Here is a 20,220-nt window from a genome sequence, read left to right on the forward strand (position 1 = left end):
CTGGAGAGTTATCTCATGTACTAGCCCTCACTGTTCCCTCTGTTAGCCATCCTTTAAAGGCCGTCTTTTCACATCCTCCTCCGCAACCTCCCGTACCATACAGTCGTGATTGGAAGGATGTGAATCCCTGAAAGATTGTTGTTGCTTGTGGTTCAGGGGCACAACTTAAAAATAAAATCATGACTTAGATATTATGCTTAGACAGTTGCTTTCAGGTTGCAGTTGGCCCTTTCGTATACATCTTTCAGTTCCCTAAGGCTTCTAGTTTATGTTATGGTAGTTTACAGATCCAGGTTTGCTAAAATGTGTGGTTGTCTTTTAGCTAATCGTGGTGGTAAATGTTTTTTTCCAGGTCAAATAATTGTTAATATCTGATGACTTAAATGTGTTGACCTGTCCTCCCCACTTCCCCCCTGATTAAGCACACTAGTGAAGTTTGGAAAACCTATTAGCCACTGTAAAGACAGTCACCTATCTTATTCAACTAAATGTGAAACACTGTTGTCAAACTTTTGATCTTTCTAATTGTTTTATAAACTGAGATATTTATAAAAATAGTTTTTTTCTAGAAAAGACTTTAATTAAAGTATATGAGATCTGTTATTCCCTCATAATGTCAAATACTCTCTAAAGTATAATTTTAATAGGGCAATGTATTATCTTAGATGTGTTTAAGATAAAGAATCACAGACCCTGCTATACAAAGTTCTTATCTTCTGTTTTTCCGATTCATTGACTTTCAAATGAGTTTTTTCTCCAACACTTTTGTTTTTTGAAAAATTTCAAACATACTGAAAAGTTGATAAAATATGTTAAACGGCAGTATTTTTTCCTTATAAATGATAGACTGTAGTATAATGAACAGTATTCTTTCCTCCTATGTTCAACAAAGTAAAATTTTTCCAAATTTTTGCTAAACTATTTGAAAGGAGACTGGAGATATCATGATAATTCTCCCATGAATACTTCACATGCATCCCTTAAGACATGCTCTTGTATAACATAGTATATAGAAAATAAATAATTTCATCATAATTTTCCATATCTGTTCCCTATCCAGATGCTCGTAGTTGTCTCAAGAGTGCTTTTATACCCTTTTTTAAAAAAAAAAAATCCAGGATCCTGTCATGGTTTACCTATTGCATTTGGTTGTTATGCCTCTTTAGTCTGTTTATCTAGATAGTCCCCAACATTTTTCTACGATATATGCACATTTTGAAGAGTTTAGGCCAGTTGTCTTGCAGAATGCCCCACATTCTAGATTTATCTGATTATTTCCTCATTGTTGTTTAACTTGTTCCTTTATTGTCAGTATTTCCTGTAAACTGGACGTTAGGTTTAAAGTCTGGATTAAATTTATGTTAAACGTTTTTGGCAAGAATACTTACAGGTAATGCTAGCATCAGGAAAGCATGTTGTGACAGATTGTCCCATAATTAGTGATACCAAGTTCAATCACTTAGTTAAGGTGGTAATCGCCAGATATCTATTTTAAAGACATTTTTATTTTCTCTAAGTAATTTGTAGAGTTATGGGCATTGTTTAAATATCTTATTCCCTGGCACCTTTTCACTTACTTACTGTTTTTTGGCATCCATTGATCGTTGCCTGAATTAGATCTTACATTGGGGCATGTAAAATGAGGCTTTTCTAATTCTGCCATTTAAAAAATACGTTTTTTAACTGGCATTTTTCTATAATGAAGAGCTTTCCTCTTCTCTCTCTGTCTCATTTTTTATTGTTTTTCTATAACGAAGAGCTTTCCTCTTCTCTCTCTCTCTCATTTTTTATTGTTTTGTGTATGACTGAGGAACTATAGATTTTAATTTATTCTATGTGATAAAAATTGATTACAGTCCTTATTCCGTTTGCTCAAATTGTCCCAAATTTGGCCAGTGCGAGCCCATTCCAGCTGACTGCTGTGTCAGTCAAAATCTGGAGCTATGTGTGGTCATTGTTCTGGGGTGTCTATTGTATATATATTTTATATTTTAATATATATTTTATTTTATAATATATATATTTTAAAATCATGAGTTCATATTAATATTTCAAGATTAAATTTAACATTGAAGAACTTTTTCTTAGCTCATGTTGGATTGTGTCTTGTTTCTCTTACACTGAAAATCTTCGTTCTTAAATCATAAATATATTACTTATTGCTTTATCTTATATACGTAAGGTGATCTCAAGGTTACAATATCGGTATTACTACCAATAATAAACTTGTTTACTGAGTTCCTTGTCCTTAGAATAAAATGCATTAAGCATTTACAGTGTACTGTGTTAAAAAATTATATGAAATAGTTTTTCTATGTGGTTGTGTTACCAATTTGCTATGCAGTTAAGTTCATCTTTCTATTTGTGTTTCATTTGTTTTAAAATAATTTGATATGGAAAATGTTGTCATGGTTCAAAACATGTAAGAAGATAAATTTAGAGAAGTATTGCTTCAGTCTCTATTTCCTCTACTCCTTTCTCTGTACTTCCTGCCCTCTCCTCCCGTTATGTGGTTTCTGATTTATCCTTTTGCTGTGTGTTTTTACAAAAATAAACAAACATGTATGTGTGTGTATTTTTATTTCTTTCTCTTAGAGAAAATGTAGATACTATATACACTATTTTACACTTTGCTTCTTTCACCTAACAATGTATCCTGGGTATCACTCCGTATCTGAACATGGAGATCTTTCTCATTCTTTTTTTACAGTTCTATAGTACTTGTTTGTGTGGATGTATGGGCTATACTTTCTTCAACCAAACTTCTACTGATGGACATCTGGGTTCTTTCCAATCTTGTGCTATTACAAGAACGCTTTGGTGAATAACTTCGTGCATATATTGTTACATATTTCTGGAGGTATATTTTCAGGTAGATCCTAGAAGGGAATTCCTGGGTTAAAAGATAAATGCATATATAATTTCGTTAAATGTTACCAAATTTCCCTCCATTCAGTTGTACCAGTTTATACTCCCACCGTCAACATATGTGCTTCTTTCCCCAGAGTCCCATTAACAAAGTATGTGATCAGATTTTTGAATTTTTGTCAGTCTCACAGTAGAGAAATGGTATGTCAGTAATTTTAATGGGGTTAAGCATTTCTTCACATGTTTAAGGACTGTTTTCCTTTTTTCTTTTGTGAATTGTTAATGTCTTTTGGCATTTTAACTCTTAGTGTCTTTTTAAAAACAGGTTTTTAGCCTTGTTATGTATTATTTTATGTATTTATGTAGTTTTATGTATTGTGTTTTCTCCAAGTTTGTAATTTGTCTTTTTGACTTGGCTTATAGTGTTTTTTTGTCGTGTAAAAGTTTATTTTATGACGTCTATTTTCTTACTCTCTTGCTTCTAGATTTTGAGTCATAGTTATGTTTTTCCCACTGCTAGGTTTTCTTTTAGTACTAGTATGGTTTCGTTCTTTATATTTACACCTGTGATCCACTGGGAGCCCTGCCTGTGTATAGTGTGAAGTATAGATAGAATTTTATTTTTTTCCCAAACTGCAAGTCAGTTATCAAAGCACTGCTTAAGTTAACAAGTCCATCTTTCTCTCAGTATATTGAGATGTCACCTTTATCATATACTAGGTTTTCTTTTGAGTTCGTTGTTCTTTCTGTTCACTTGTTTGTCAGTACTATCCTGATTTAAATATAGAGGCTTTATGTTATATTTTAATATTACTTAGGCTTTAACAGCTTCATTGAGATATAATTCACATATCACACAATTCACCCATCTAAAGTGTACAATTCGGTGGTCTTTAGTATAGTCACAGAGTTGGGCAGTCATCACTGCAATTAATTTTAGAACATTTTCATCACACTAAAAAGAAACCCCATACCCGTTAGCAGTCACTCTCTCATACTCCTTCCCACCCTCTAGTCCTAGGCAACTACTAATTTACTTTCTGTCTCTATAGATATGACTATTCTGGACATTTCATGAATCATATAATATGTGGTCTTTTTTGTCTGGCTTCTTTCACCTAACGTGTTTACAAGGTTCATCCATGTTGTACCATGTGTCAGTACTTCATTCCTTTTTATTGCTGAACAATATTCTGTTATATGGCTATACCACATTCTTTGTATCCATTCATTAGTTGATGGCCATTTGATTGTTTCCACTTTTTGGCTATGATGAATAATGCTGTTATGAGCATTTGTGTACCAGTGTTTGTGCAGATGTATGTTTTCATTTCTCTTGGGTATATACTTAGGAGTAGAATTGCTAGGTCGTATGGAAACTCTATGTTTAACCCTTTGAGGAACTGTCAAACTGTTTTCCAAAGCAGTTGATTTCCACCAACAGTGTATGAGGATTCCAATTTCTCTTCACCCTCACCAACACTTATTATCTTTCTTTTTTGATTATAGCCATCCTAGGGGATGTGAAGTGGTATCTCATTGTGGTTTTGATTTGCAATTCCCTAATGGCTAATATGTTGATTATCTTTTCATGTGCTTTTGGGCATTTGTGTATCTTCTGTGGACAAATCTCTGTTTAGATTCTTTGCTCACTTTAAAAAAAAAGAAAATGTTTATTATAAAATATTTTTAGTTTTACAGAAGAGTTGTAAAGATAGCACAGAGAATTCTCATACATCCTTTGCCAGTACTGTGCCCATTTTTAAATTGTGTTATCTTTTTTTTTTTTTTTTATGGTAAAGGAGATTGCCCATGAGCTAACATCCGTTGCTAATCTTTCTCTTTTTGCTGAGGAAGATTGGCCCTGAGCTAACATCTGTGCCCATCTTCCTCTATTTTATATATGGGACACTGCCACAGCATGGTTTGGTGAACGGTGCGTAGGTCCGCGCTCGGGATCTGAACCTGCGAACCCCGGGCTGCTTAAGCAGAGCGCACGAACTTAACCACTATGCCACCAGGCTGGCCCCTGTTATTTATCTTTTTATATTGAGTTGTAAGAGTTCTTTACATATTCTGGAAAGAATTCCCTAATTAGATATGTGATTTGCAAATATTTTCTCGCACCCTGTGGGTTATGTTTTCACTTTCTTGATGGTATCAATTGTAGCATAGAAGTTTTCTTTTTTTTTTAATTGATGTCTTAATAGTTTATAACATTGTGAAATTTTTGTGGTACATTTTTGTTTGTCAATCACCATATACATGTCTCCCTTCACGCCTCGTGCCCACCCCTCACCCCCATTGCCCCTGATGACCACAATACAGTTTTCTCTGTCCATGTGTTGGTTTATATTCCACATATGAGTGAGATCATACAGTGTTTGTCTTTCTCTTTCTGGCTTATTTCGCTTAACATAATACCCTCCAGGTCCATCCATGTTGTTGCAAATGGAACTATTTTGTCTTTTTTTATGGCTGAGTAGTATTCCATTGTATATATATACACCACATCTTCTTGATCCAATCATCAGTTGAGGGACACTTAGGTTGCTTCCACTTCTTGGCTATAGTCAATAATGCTGCAATGAACATAGGGGTGCATAAGCCTCTTTGGATTGTTGATTTCAGGTTCTTTGGATAGATTCCCAGTGGTGGGATAGCTGGATCAGAGGGTATTTCCATTTTTAATTGTTTGAGCAATCTCCATACTGTTTTACCTAGAGGCTGCACCAGTTTGCATTCCCATCAGCTGTGTATGAGGGTTCCCGTTTCTCCACATCCTCTCCAACAGTTGTTGTTTTTGTCTTGGTGATTATAGCCATTCTAATGGGTGTAAGGTGATATCTTAGTGTTGTTTTGATTTGCATTTCCCTGATGATTAGTGATGAACATCTTTTCATATGCCTATTGGCCATCTGTATATCTTCTTTGGAGAAGTGTCTTGTTCATTTCCTCTGCCCATTTTTTGATCAGGTTGTTTGTTGTTTTTGTTGTTCAGTTGTGTGAGTTCTTTATATATTATGGAGAGTAACCCCTTTTTGGATATATGATTTGCAAATATTTTCTCCCAGCTGGTTGGTTGTCTATTCATTTTGATCCTGGTTTCATTTGCCTTGTAGAAGCTCTTTAATCTGATGAAGTCCTACTTGCTTATTTTTTCTTTAGTTTTCCTAGTCTGAGTAGGCATGGCATCTGAAAAGATTCCTTTATGACCACTGTCAAATAGTGTGTTGCCTATATTTTCTTCTATGAGTTTTATAGTTTCAGGTCTCACCTTCAGGTCTCTGATCCATTTTGAGTTAATTTTTGTGAATGGCGATAGCAGATGGTCCACTTTCATTCTTTTGTATGTGACTGTCCAGTTTTCCCAACACCATTTGTTGAAGAAACTTTCCTTTCTCCATTGTATGTTCTTAGATCCTTCGTTGAAAATTAGCTGTCTGTACATGTGTGGTTTTATTTCTGGGCTTTCAGTTCTGTTCCATTGATCTGTGTGTCTGTTTTTGTACCAGTACCATGCTGTTTTGATTGCTATTGCTTTGTAGTATGTTTTGAAGTCAGAGATTGTGATGCCTCCAGCTTTGTTCTTTTTTCTTAGGATTGCTTTAGCTATTCAGGGTCTTTTGTTGCCCCATATGAATTTTAGTATTCTTTTTTCTACTTCCATGAAGAATGTCATTGGGATTCTGATTGGGATTGCATTGAATCTGTAGATTGCTTTAGGTAATATAGACATTTTAACTATGTTTATTCTTCCAATCCATGTGCATGGGATATCTTTCCATTTCTTTATATCATTATTGATTTCTTTCAATAATGTCTTGTAGTTTTCATTGTATAGGTCTTTCACCTCCTTGGTAAGATTTATTCCTAGATATTTTATTCTTTTTGATGCAGTTGTAAATGGTATTATCATTTTGAGCTCTCTTTCTGTTAGTATGTTATTAGTATACAGAAATGCAACTGATTTTTGTAGGTTGATTTTTTTACCCTGCGACTTTGCTGTAGTTGTTGATTATTTCTAATAGTTTTCCAATGGATTCTTTAGGGTTTTCTATATATAAAATCATGTCATCTGCAAATAGCGAGAGTTTCACTTCTTCATTGCCTATTTGGATTTCTTTTATTCCTTTTTCTTGCCTAATTGCTCTGGCCAAAACCTCCAGTACTATGTTGAATAAGAGTGGTGAGAATGGGCAGCCTTGTCTCGTTCCTGTTCTCAGAGAAATGGCTTTCACACTTTCCCCATTGAGTATGATGTTGGCTGTGTGTTTGTCATAAATAGCCTTTATTATGTTGAGGATCTTTCCTTCTATGCCCATTTTGTTGAGAGTTTTTATCATAAATGGATGTTGGATCTTGTTAAATGCCTTCTCTGCATCTATTGAGATGACCATGTGGTTTTTATTCCTCATTTTGTTGCTATGGTGTATCACATTGATTGATTTGCGGATGTTGAACCATCCCTGCGTCCCTGGTATAAATCCCACTTGATCATGGTGTATGATCTTTTTAATGTATTGCTGTATTCAGTTTGCCAATATTTTGTTGAGTATTTTTGCATCTATGTTCATCAGTGAAATTGGTGTGGAATTTTACTTTTTTGTATTGTCTTTGTCTGGCTTTGGTGTCAGGGTGATGTTGGCCTCATAGAATGAGTTAGGAAGTGTTCCATCTTCCTCTGTTTTTTGGAATAGTTTGAGAAGGATGGGCATTAGATCTTCTTTGAATGTTTTGTAAAATTCACCGGAGAAGCCATCTGGTCCTGGACTTTTATTTTTTGGGAGGTTTTTTTGATTACTGTTTCAGTCTCTTTACTTGTGATTGGTCTATTCAGATTCTCTATTTCTTCTTGGTTCAGTTTTGGGAGGTTGTATGAATCTAAGAATTTATCCATTTCTTCTAGATTGTCCAATTTTTTGGCATATAGTTTCTCATAGTATTCTCTTATAATCTTTTGTATTTCTGTGGTATCTGTTGTAATTTCTCCTCTTTCACTTCTAATTTTATTTTTTTGAGCCTTTTCTCTTTTTTTCTTAGTAAGTCTGGCTAAGGGTTTGTCAATTTTTTTATGTTCTCAAAGAACCAACTCTTTGTTTCATTAATGCTTTCTACTTTTTTTTTTTTGGTCTCAATTTCATTTATTTCTGCTCTAATTTTTATTATTTCTCTCTTTCTGCTGACTTTGGGCTTTGTTTGTTCTTTTGCTAGTTCTGTTAGGTGTAATTTAAGGTTGCTTGTCAGGGCTTTTTCTTGTTTGTTGAGATGGGCCTGTATTGCTATGAATTTCCCTCTTGCGATCGCTTTTGCTGCATCTCATATGAGTTGGTATGATGATTTTCATTTTCGTTTGTTTTCAGATATTTTTTGATTTCCCCTTTAATTTCATCAATGATCCATTGGTTGTTCAGTAGCATGTTGTTTAACGTCCACATCTTTGTCACTTTCCCAGTTTTTTTCTTGTGGTTAATTTCCAGTTTCCTAGCATTATGGTCTGAAAAGATGCTTGTTATGATTCCAATCTTCTTAAATTTATTGAGGCTTGCCTTGTTTCCCAGCATATGGTCTATCCATGAGAATGTTCTATGTGTGCTTGAGAAGAATGTGTAGTCAGCTGTTTTTGGATCGAGTGCTCTGTATATGTCTACTAGGTCCATCTCGTCCTGTTTTTCATTTAAGTCCACTGTTTCTTTATTGACTTTTTGTCTGGATGATCTACCCATTGATGTAAGTGGGGTATTAAGATCCCATACTATTATTGTGTTGTTGTTAATATCTCCTTTTAGGTTTGTTAATAGTTGCTTTACGTACTTTGGTGCTCCTATGTTGGGTGCATATATATTTATAATTGATATGTCTTCTTGGTGAAGCATCTCTTTTATCATCATATATTGCCCCTCTTTGTCTCTCTTAACCTGTTTTATCTTGAAGTCTGCTTTGTCTGATATGAGTATGGCAACACCTGCTTTCTTCTGTTTGCCATTAGCTTGGAGTATTGTCTTCCATCCTTTCACTCTGAGCCTGTGCTCGTCTTTAGAGCTGAGATGTGTTTGCTGGAGGCAGCATATTGTTGGGTCTTGCTTTTTAATCCATCCTGCCGCTCTTTGTCTTTTGATTGGAGATTTCAATCCATTTACATTTAGAGTAATTATTGATATATGAGGGCTTAATGTTGCTGTTTTATCACTTATTTTCCAGTTCTTTTGGATTTCCTTTGTTTCTTGTCCCATGTGTTTCGGACTGCCCATTCAATTTGGTTGGTCTGTCTTATGACTCTTTTAGTTTTCTCTTTATTTATCGTATGTGATTTTGTTCTCATTATTTGTTTAGTGATTACCTTGAGGTTTGTGTAAAAAATCTTGTGTATGAGATAGTCCATTATCTGATGGCCTCTTATTCCCTTATACTAAGTCAGTCCTATCTCTTTCCTCTCCCCCTTCTAAGTTGTTCTTGTCACAACTTATTCTTTTTTTTTTTCAAGATTTTATTTATTTATTTTTTTCCCCCCAAAGTCCCAGTAGATAGTTGTATGTCATAGCTGCACATCCTTCTAGTTGCTGTATGTGGGATGCGGCCTCAGCATGGCCGGAGAAGTGGTGCGTCAGTGCGTGCCCAGGATCCGAACCCGGGCCGCCGGCAGCAGAGCACGCGCACTTAACCGCTAAGCCACGGGGCCGGCCCTGACAACTTATTCTATCTTGTGTTATGGGTGTGTGTTTAAAGTGATGAGGTTACATTTATTTTTGGTGAATTCCTTCCTTTGATCTTTGATTTTGGTATTTAAGTGGTTGCTAACCTATTCCAGTAAAGATCTACTATTTTTCTGGTTTTGTCTACCTATTTTTCTCCTTGCTCCAAGCTTTGTAGTCCCTTTCTCTTCTTTTTTTCAGGCCTGAGGGCCTTCTTGAACATTTCTTGTAGTGGGGGTCTCGTGGCCATGAACTCCCTTAGCTTTTGTTTATCTGGGAAAGTTATTATTTCTTCATCATATTTGAAGGATATTTTTGCTGGATAGAGTATTCTTGGCTGAAAGTTTTTGTCTTTCAGTATTTTGAATATATCATTCCAGTCTCTCCTAGCCTATAAAGTTTCGGTTGAGAAATCCGCTGAGAGCCTGATGGGAGTTCCTTTGTACGTTATTCTTTGTTTTTGTCTAGCTGCCCTTAATATTGTTTCTTTGTTGTTGACTTTTTCCAGTTTTACTACTATATGCCTTGGAGTGGGCTTTTGCCTCTTGACGTATTTAGGCGATGTATTGGCTTCACTTACTGGTATTTCCTGCTCCTTCCCCAGATTTGGGAAGTTCTCAGCTATTATTTCCTTGAATAGGCTCTCTGTTCCTCTTTCCCTCGCTTCTCCCTCAGGAATACCTATAATTCTTATGTTACATTTCCTAATTGAGTCAGATATTTCTCGGAGACTTTCTTCATTTCTTTTTAGTCTTAGTTCTCTCTCCTCCTCCATTTGGAGCATATCTGTATTCCTATCCTCTATAATGCTAATTCTTTACTCCATATTGTCAGCTCTGTTCTTTAAAGATTCCATATTCTTCTTTATCTCCTCCATTGTGTTCTTCATTTCCATCAATACTGATTGGTTTTTCTTTATGATTTCAATCTCTTTTGTGAAGAAACTCCGTATCTCGTTGAATTGTTTATCTGTGTTTTCTTGTATTTTGTTGAGCTTTTTTTCTTTTTGTGAGGAAGATCAGCCCTGAGCTAACATCCATGCCAATCCTCCTTTTTTTTTTTTTATGCTGAGGAAGACTGGCCCTGGGCTAACATCTGTGCCCATCTTCCTCCACTTTATATGGGACGCCACCACAGCATGGCTCGACAAGTGGTGCCTCTGTGTGCTCCTGGGATCCGAACCCAGGCCGTGAGCAGTGGAGCGTGCACACCGCTACACCACGGGGCCGGCCTCACATTGAACTTTTTTATGATAGCTATTTTGAATTCTCTGTCGTTTAGGTTATGGATTTCTGTGCCTTCAGGGTTGATTTCTGGGTGCTTGTCATTTTCTTTCTGGTCTGGCGATTTAATTTACTTTTGCATTGTGGTTGCTGTATTGGCTTTGTTTTTCCTCATCCTGGCAATATCTGTTTGCAGTTTTCACCTGCCGTCACCGTTTGGGGGTCAAGGGCTGTGTAATCTGAGCCCGCTGCTCTCTGCTGCGGCTGCTCCGCCACCGAGGGCTGCCCACGCTCCTCCGGGGCTGCTCTGATTGGTCGGCTGAGCTGTAGCGTCGGGCATGCGGTGGGGGAGGCCTCTCTCTTTTGCCTGCTGGGTCCCTGGGGGCAGGATGCTTTTTGCTCGCCCCTCATTATCCGCTCTCCTGGGGTGCTCAAATGTTGATGGCACCCCTCCAGCAGTCCTGAGTCCTCTGTGTGGGAGTTTCCCACTGGCTGAGAGAGCCTGAAGAGGAAGCCTACGGTTTCCCCACAGAGGGCCACCTCTCCCCTCTGTCTGGGAGCCACGCGACCTGAGTTGCCGATCTGATGGGGAGGGAGAGGATTTCTGCTTACCTCTCCCCACTCCCTCAGGGGGTCCCAGCACGTCCACTCTCAGATGTGCAGCACTGTGGGTCTTTCCCATGTCCCTTTGTGCAGTGTTAGTGTCTCTTGTTGGTCTATGATTGACCCTTTTGTTGTATCTTATTGGGGGAAGAGTTTACGGGAAAGCTCACTCTGCCGCGATGCTGACGTCACTCCTCTAGAAGTTTTTAATTTTGATGAAATGCAGTTTATCTGTTTTTCTTTTGTCACTTGTGCTTTTGATGTCATATATAAGAAGTCTTGGTCTACCCCAAGTTCACGAAGATTTGTTCCCATGTTTTTTTCTAAGAGTTCTGTAGTTTTATTTCTTACATTTAAGTGTTTGATCCTTTTTGAGTTTTCTGGTGTGTAGTGTAAGGAAGGGGTCTGACTTCATTCTTTTGTGTTTGCATATTCAGTTGTTCCAGCACCATTTGTTCAAAAGACTGTGTTTTCCCCATTGAATAGTCTTGGCACTCTTGTCAGAAGCAATTGACTGTAAATGGACAGGTTTAATTCTCGACTGTCCGTGCTATTCCATTGATTTATATGTTTGTTCTTATGCCAGTACCACGCTGTACTGATGACTAGATTTGTAGTAAGTTTTGAATTGGGGGAGTGTGAGTCCTCTAACTTTGTTCTTTTTTTTCCAGATTGCTTTGGCTGTACTGGATCCTTTGCATGTCCATCTGAACTTTAGGATGATGTTGCCAATTTTTACAAAAAAAGGCAGCTAGCATTTAGATAGGAATTATGTTGATTCTGTAAATCTATTTGGGGAATATTGACATCTTATCAATATTAAGTTGTCCTATCCGTGACCATGCGATATCTTTTTATTTATTAGCTCATCTGTAATTTCTTTAAATGTTTTGTAATTTCAGTCAAAGGATTTTTAAAGGTAAAATTTTGACAGGAATTATGAAGGAAAATTTTGTGAAAACATCTGAATACTTGATTAAAACTTCTGGGAATTGACCTGAAGATGTGTATGATGTTGCCCCTTTCTTCTTTCATATGTTTCTTGTAATAAATAAGCAATAAAAAATCAAGTTGTTTGATCCTATTTACATCTCTTAAAATTATATTCTACCTGTTGAAAAATAGTAGTTAAGACATTTATAATTCTTATAAAGTAATAATTTTAGTTTCGGTTTGCAATTAAGATTTGAGAAACAAAGGAGAGGCCAAAGGGGTTTTTTGTTGTTGTTGTTTTCGAGAAGAAAACTGGCATTAACCTGAAATGTGTTTACTTATCTGTCTGTCTATGTCTCCCCTCCCTGCCATGCAGAGTTTTATACGAAGGGAAAGAAAGGCTTATTCCAGGATGTGAAGTGATCCAAGCCACACCCTATGGTCGCTGTGCCAATGTCAACAATAGTTCAACTACGTCACAGAGAATCTTTATCACTTACCGAAGGGCTCCTCTAATTCGACCCCAGAATTCCTTGGCTGTAACTGATATCTGTGTTATTGTAACCAGTAAAGGAGAAACCCCTCCTCATACTTTCTGCAAAGTTGACAAAAACTTAAACTGTGGAATGGTAAGAAGAAAGTTGTTTCATTTTCAAAGTTTCATATGAAAACCAAAAAATATATATATATAATTTTTGGACTCCTGTTTATTATTGCTTGTATAATTTATATTTTCATAATTGTTTTTATTACTTTTAGCTCTCTAATTTTTATGATTCATAATGATTGTAAAAGTCCTTGGCTATCAGATATTTTAGAATAATTTCATCCAGAAAATAGATACTTGAAGTCAGGGATTTTTCTTTTTTTTTTTTTGTACACGCTAATATCGCCTATGTTATGCTAATACAGAGGTTTTATTAGCTTTTACGTTTCAGTGGTGTCTTCAAAGACAACTGCAGGGAGACTTTGCAGAGACTTCCTTTATGTTTAATTATTTTATATATAGTTTTTGGGGCCGGCCCCGTGGCTTAGCGGTTAAGTGCACGTGCTCTGCTACTAGCAGCCCGGGTTCGGATCCCTGGGGCACACCGATGAACCGCTTGTCGGGCCATGCTGAGCAGCATCCCACATACAGCAACTACCAGGACGTGCAACTATGACATACAACTATCTACTGGGGCTTTGGGGAGAAAAAGGGGAAAAAAAAAAAGAGGAGAATTGGCAATAGATGTTAGCTCAGGGCTGGTCTTCTTCAGCAGAAAGAGAAGGATTGGCATGGGTGATAGCTCATGGCTGATCTTCCTCACAACAAAAAAATAAATAAAATAAAATAAATATTATAATTTTTACATACTTATTTTTTTAAAAGGCTCTGATGAAAAACATATACATTTGATTTATAGTTTTATGAGGCTCAAGTTTACTGAGTCAGATTTATTTTGAAAAATATCTTTAGATATCTTTAGATATCTTTAGATCAAACTAATATTAGCTTAAAGTTGGTATAGGCGGAGGTGACTAATGCACCTGTGGCACTTAGTAGACGCAGGTTTGCCTCTAGAGGTGATGACTTCATAGCACCCCAGTGACCCCCATCTTCCCTGGTTTGGGCTCCAGTGCCAACTCCACTTTGTGCTGACTCTTTCAAATAGAGGCAGTCTTTGGGTGATTACAGAATTCTAAACTTTTTGAAACTACCTTCACATCAGTTTAATTTTTGTGGCAGTGTTTTTTACTCCTTTCTTTTCTTTAGTATTGTCAACTTCCTGTTTTACTGTATTTTATAGTATATAGTCTGTTTGATGAACATATGTTTTAAATAGACTTCTCTGAATAAATAATTAGAATCTTTAGAAGACATTCAACAAAATCAATTTATTTTCACTCTTGTCTTTTTTAAACCTAATTTATGTTTTACAGTGGGGTTCCAGTGTGTTTCTGTGTTATAAGAAGTCTGTGCCTGCTTCTAATGCAATAGCATATAAAGCTGGTAAGTACATTAAAAAAATTCTCTATTACTGTACTGCACATTAACAGTTGGTTAGAAGAGACAGTGTATGCTCCCTCATGTAGTTTGTAGAATCGATCTATTCATAAATTGATTATGTTACTTTTAGTATGTAAAGGCATCAGTTTTCTTAAATACATATTACATATTACAAAATATGTTAATATTACCCCCTCCATACACAAAAACGTGTTGTTAGTTAAATAGAAACTTTCATCTTAAGCAAGCATTTGTGGAATAAGCATTCAAGCTTTTAGTCTACACTAATAGATTTAACAGTTCATTGGAAAACTGCTTACTCTCTGACCTTTTATATTTTGGCAATCAGAAAGGTGTCAAACTGCATCTTTACTTCTTATATTTCCTTCTCTTATCTCTGTGTGTCTGATTTGAAACCACATGTTACTTGCCATGAAAGGTGGACTTGCTTCCTTTCTCCCTTGTTGCAAAGAATCAGCTATATGGAGGAGAGGAGGGCCTGAGAAACTTTTCTGCCATGAAGTGTTTGAGAAATCTATCGCCACATTCTTACTGCACAGTAAAGTGTCAAGGGCTGTAAAGATTTAAGTGTGACCTCTTCATCCCACTGGTATGGTGGGATAAAAACTGAAAATACAGGTATGCTCCAGTTGTAAATAGAAGAGATACTGGATACTTCTTTGTGAAAAGAAGCAGTGTCAAATTACTTTTTGATCATGCACAATTTTTGGAATAAAGTTTTACTTAAGAGAAGTCAAGCAAATCCATATCTGAAAAATTTTGTTTGTCCTCGTGAAGACATTCATACTAATGAATCAGACCGTTTAGCTTATATAATAAAATAAAATGCAGCAACTAACAATTATAAATTTCAGTATCATTTTAAAATGTTAACATTGCTGTAATATGTTGGTTGTATGTGATTTCCTAAAAAAATTTTTTTTGGTGGGGAGAAAGTGTCACTTTTTGGAAAAAAAAACTTACAGAAACAAGCTTTGTGAAAGTATTCAGGTATTTGATATAAGACATATTTTAGAATACAGAGTTTTGGAGACTGAATTTGGACTCAAAATTCTGCTACTGATTTTCAAGTGTTTAACTTAGATATGGACTCCATATTAGAGACATCAGAGGCTGCTGAACTGATGCCATGTAGCTGCTTTATTCTGAAGGGGCTTTGTTATGCTTCTCACAGTGTCCCCTGCTCCTACTTCTTTAATCTCACATACTCTGTACTCAGTCCCAAGGGTTTCTGTCTCATTTACTTTTCATATTGCATGCCTTTTACACTGCTTCTCTCTCAGGATGAGTGTAGGGGCTGTGATAATTTCTGTTGCCTTGGCATTATTTCATAACACTTGTCTGTTCCCTGAATTTTTTACAGAAGACTAACTGAAATAGTTGGTAAATTTTCCTGTATGTTTCTTACTATTCTCTGTAAGATGTTGGCAATATGTAGAAGAAAATGCATTAAGATTGGTGATCCTGTTGAATAGACTTTTAACTAGTATATTTAATACATTTTACTGTTAGAATGAACTTACGTCCATGGGTAAAAAATAACGAGTAAATTTATTAATTTAATTTCTGATATGGCAAGAGAAAAATTGATTTTGAAATTTTACACATAAATATTTCCATGGAATTTGCTATTAACATATCCTATTAATAGGTATCACGTATAATTTATGGAAAAGTAACTATTTAAAAAAAATTCATTATTGTCTCCTTTCTCCAAAAGGTTTAATTTTTAGATATCCAGAAGATGACTATGAGTCATTTCCACTCTCAGAATCTGTACCTCTCTTCTGCCTTCCTATGGGAGCTACTATTGAATGTTGGGATCCCCAAAGCAAATACCCACTTCCAGTTTTTTCAACTTTTGTCCTGACAGGTTCTTCTGCCGAAAAGGTATATTTTTTCCTCTTTTATTAAACCTAATTTGTCCGTGATTTTATCCCATAAAATGGTTAATATAGGTTTTATTTGAATGTTAGGATTATTTGGATACAATACAATTTAGTTTAAATTTGTACTATAATGCCCAAGGTGAGAAGTCAACGTGAAAATTGGTATCAAGATGCTGATACCCCTGGAGATTGTACAGAAGCAAATATAAAGTCTCTCTGGAGAGACACCCCTAAAACCCAGGCCTCAAGATCAGAGTATAGTCAAAGTTAGAAGACATAGGTATCATAGGAGAAATCAACAAGACACAATACAAAGCTGGATTAGACCCTCAAGATACTGAAATGATAGAATGACAATATGAAAGATATTATAAATTGAATATATAATTGAAATGATTCAAGACCTAAAAGAGGGGCTCAAAACATCAAAGAAAAAACAGTATTTTGAAAAATGAGTAGACGGATTGGAAAAAGAATCAGATGTCTAGAAATGAAAAATGTGGTCCTTAAAATTAAAAATTTAGTGAATAGTTTAAACAGCAGATAAGATATATATGAAGGGAGAATTAATGAAATGGAAGATAGGTTACCTTAAATGTAGCACAGAAAAACATAAAACATAAAATAATTTTAAAAATGTAGAGGATAGAATCAGAAGGACCAGTAGATATTTAATGAATTCCAGAAGGAGAGAGTAGAAAAGGAAGAGGCAGCATTTTAAGAGCAATGGTTGGTTGCTAGTTTTCCAGCATTAATGAAAAATTAAGTCTTCAGGTTAAAGATGTTCTCTGAACCTTCAGCAAAGAAAAAATAAAAATACAAAACCATGTCTTTTTGTATTATAGTGAAATTGTGGAACACAAGGACCAAAAACAACCAGAAAGAAAAGACATATTTGCTTTCAAAGGAACAACTATTAGATTGATGGCTAATTTCTCAACAACAATGAGGGTCAGAACACAGATGATGTATTAAAATGGAAGGAATAAGCAAAGCTAGTTGAAACTGCATGCATAAAGCACTAGCCATAAAAGAAAAGATGACTAATAAGACCTCAGTGGAGTTGAGAAAATCTGTTCATTCGAAGATACCATTAAGAAGGTGTAAAAGCAGGCCATAGGCTGGGAGAAAATAATGCAATATATGTATTCAACAAGGGTCTTGTATCCAGAATATATAAAGAAGTTCTACATTATCAGCAAGGAAAAGAAACAACCCTGTAGCCCAGCAGTTACACTCCTGAGCATATCCCAAGAGAAATGAGTGTATATATCCTCCAAAAGACATGTATATGCTTTATATGTAGTAGCCAAAAATTGAAAGCATGTATTGTATAAAGCAGTAATAATGACATAGAATGATAATTTAAAATAAAAAAAGATGGCAAAAATAATATTATGAAATAAAAAGTAAATAAAACTACAGATATATTAGAAATTTTAAAATTAAAAATTTTCTTAGGAGATTTGATAAGTCAATTTTATTGAAAAGTATAACTAATCATAGCTGACTCTTGTGAGTCACACACAGTACATCTGTGGTCTCATTCTACAGGCTACAAGTTTACAACCACTGTATTAAGATAATGAAGGTTAAGTATCCAGCACAGTGTCTTGAACATAGTAAAATACTCCCTGAATGAAGACCAATACTGTATTAACTGGATTGCTTTACAACTAAGCTGACTCTTTAGCTTAATAATCATTTACAGTTTTTCTCATTGAAAGCAATAAATATAAATGAAAATTTTAAGATCTTCAAATACTGAGTTACCAAATTTACTTTGACCAGCAGAGAACAACAAAGCCTCATTGAGATGCTTTTGTCACATTGCTTGTTAAAAACCTTTGAAATTACTTTGGAATAATTGTATCTGGGAGTGTTGTATCTGTAAAGACAAGGGTTAATGTGATATCTATCTCTCTCTTGATATATATATAGTGATTAAATAGTTATAATATTTATAAAATTATCACTATCTATTTCCAGAACTTTTTCATCACCCTAAACAGAAGCTTCCCCTACTCCTACCCCAAGTCCCTGGTAACTTCTGTTTTACTTTCTGTCTCTGGGAATTTGCCTATTCTAGGTAGCTCATATAAGTGGAATCATATAATATTTGTCCTTTTCTGTCTGGCTTATTTCATTTAGCATAATGTTTTCAAGGTTCATCCATGTTGCAGTATCTATCAGAATTTCATTCCTTTTTAAGAATGAATAATATTCCATTGCATGTATATACCACATTTTGTTTATCCATTCATTTGTTGATGGACATTTGAGTTGTTTCCATCTTTTGGCTCTTGTGACTAATGCTGCTATGAACATTGGTGTACCAGTATCTGTTTGAGTCCCTGCTTTCAATTCTTTTGAGTATATACCTAGGAGTGGAATTGCTGGATCATATGGTAATTCTTTGTTTATCTTTTGGAGGAACCACCAAACTGTTTTCTACAGCAGCTCCACCATTTTATATTTCCATCAGCAATGTTTGAGATTTTTCTTCATTTATCTGTCATATGTACTCTAAGCAAATATTTCTTGTAGAATAAGAGAAAAGGAGAAATTAATTTTTAAAAACAAACTCAAATCTTATAACAGAATTCTATTACTCTATAGGTATATGGAGCTGCCATCCAGTTTTATGAACCTTACTCTCGGGAACTTCTAACAGAGAAACAGCTTCTACAGCTGGGCCTGTTGACGCCTGTGGAGAGAAAAATGGTCTCCAAATCCATCAATTCAAACAAATGCATTTGTTTACTCTCACACTGGCCTTTTTTTGAAGCTTTCAGAAAATTTCTCATGTTTGTCTACAAACTTTCTGTGTCTGGACCACATCCTCTTCCCATTGAAAAGTATGTGTAATAATTAGATGTCTGGTGGAAAAACGGGATGTATATATATATACATTTCATTGTTTACCTGACTTTAAGCAGCAAAGTTGAGGGAAGGAGAGTCATAGTCACCCTGCTTTTTAACTTGCCCCCTTCTTCACCTGAATCGTTGACTGCACATTTAAAATTGAGGAGTGGTGGTGAGGATGACCAAATAATAATCTTTTGAGAATTCAGCTGAGGAGGAAACTCATATAAGTTGTATTGTATGCGTTCTTCCTATTCATTCTGTTAATCAAGAGAAAAATAGCTGTTGATTTTACACACACACACACACACACTCCAACCATACAAGTGGTCATTCCAAATTCTAACTATAAAACATCTCTAAACTGATGTAGAAATTAATAAAGGTGAGTTAATTGATATTAAAAGTGAGATTTGGGTTTTAGCATTGATAGAATTCTACGTGTTTTCCCTTTGATTTGTAATTTCCTTTGTCGTGGAAATCTTTTGTAAGCAAGAAAAATAAATATGGAGCCACTGTCTTTTTATTTTTTATTATTTATTTATTTATTTTTGTGAGGAAGATCAGCCCTGAGCTAATATCCATGCTAATCCTCCTCTTTTTGCTGAGGAATACTGGCTCTGAGCTAACATCTATTGCCAATCCTCCTCCTTTTTTTTTTTTTCCCACCAAAGCCCCAGTAGATAGTTGTATGTCATAGTTGGACATCCTTCTAGTTGCTGTATGTGGGATGCAGCCTCAGCATGGCCGGAGAAGTGGTGCGTCGGTGCGTGCCCAGGATCCAAACCCGGGCCGCTAGTAGCGGAGCGCGCGCACTTAACCGCTAAGCCACCGGGCGGGCCCCGCCACTGTCTTTAAAACCACATCTTTTCTGACTTCTAGTGGCATGTAGACTTTTGTTTATTATAGTAAATAATTTATGTACCCTGCTAATAAACCAAGAGGTGTCAAGAGCTTTGTGGAAATGTATTATAGTATGTATAAACATAGATTTTTCTTACAATTTAAAAAATTTCACATTGGGGCCGGCCCCGTGGCTTAGCGGTTAAGTGCGCGCGCTCTGCTGCTGGCGGCCAGGCTTCAGATCCTGGGCGTGCACTGACACACTGCTTGTCAGGGCATGCTGTGCACGGATG

General features: G+C 35.8%; 1 protein-coding gene across 4 annotated transcripts in view; it reads left to right on the forward strand.

Moving 5' to 3' along the window:
* Positions 1–20,220, forward strand: part of DENND4C (DENN domain containing 4C) — a 117,487-nt gene that overhangs the window by 32,143 nt on the left and 65,124 nt on the right. For 3 of the 4 annotated variants that reach the window (XM_058565862.1, XM_058565864.1, XM_058565866.1), the window contains exons 3-6: positions 12,696–12,948; positions 14,243–14,312; positions 16,051–16,220; positions 18,839–19,077. In XM_058565862.1, the coding sequence (XP_058421845.1) occupies positions 12,696–12,948; positions 14,243–14,312; positions 16,051–16,220; positions 18,839–19,077 (732 nt within the window). Of the gene's footprint in view, positions 1–12,695; positions 12,949–14,242; positions 14,313–16,050; positions 16,221–18,838; positions 19,078–20,220 lie in introns of those variants that run through there. The other variant, XM_058565865.1, reaches the window with a different exon arrangement.

The sequence above is a fragment of the Diceros bicornis genome, chromosome 22, assembly GCF_020826845.1.
Source record: "Diceros bicornis minor isolate mBicDic1 chromosome 22, mDicBic1.mat.cur, whole genome shotgun sequence".
Taxonomy (NCBI): Eukaryota; Metazoa; Chordata; class Mammalia; order Perissodactyla; family Rhinocerotidae; genus Diceros; species Diceros bicornis.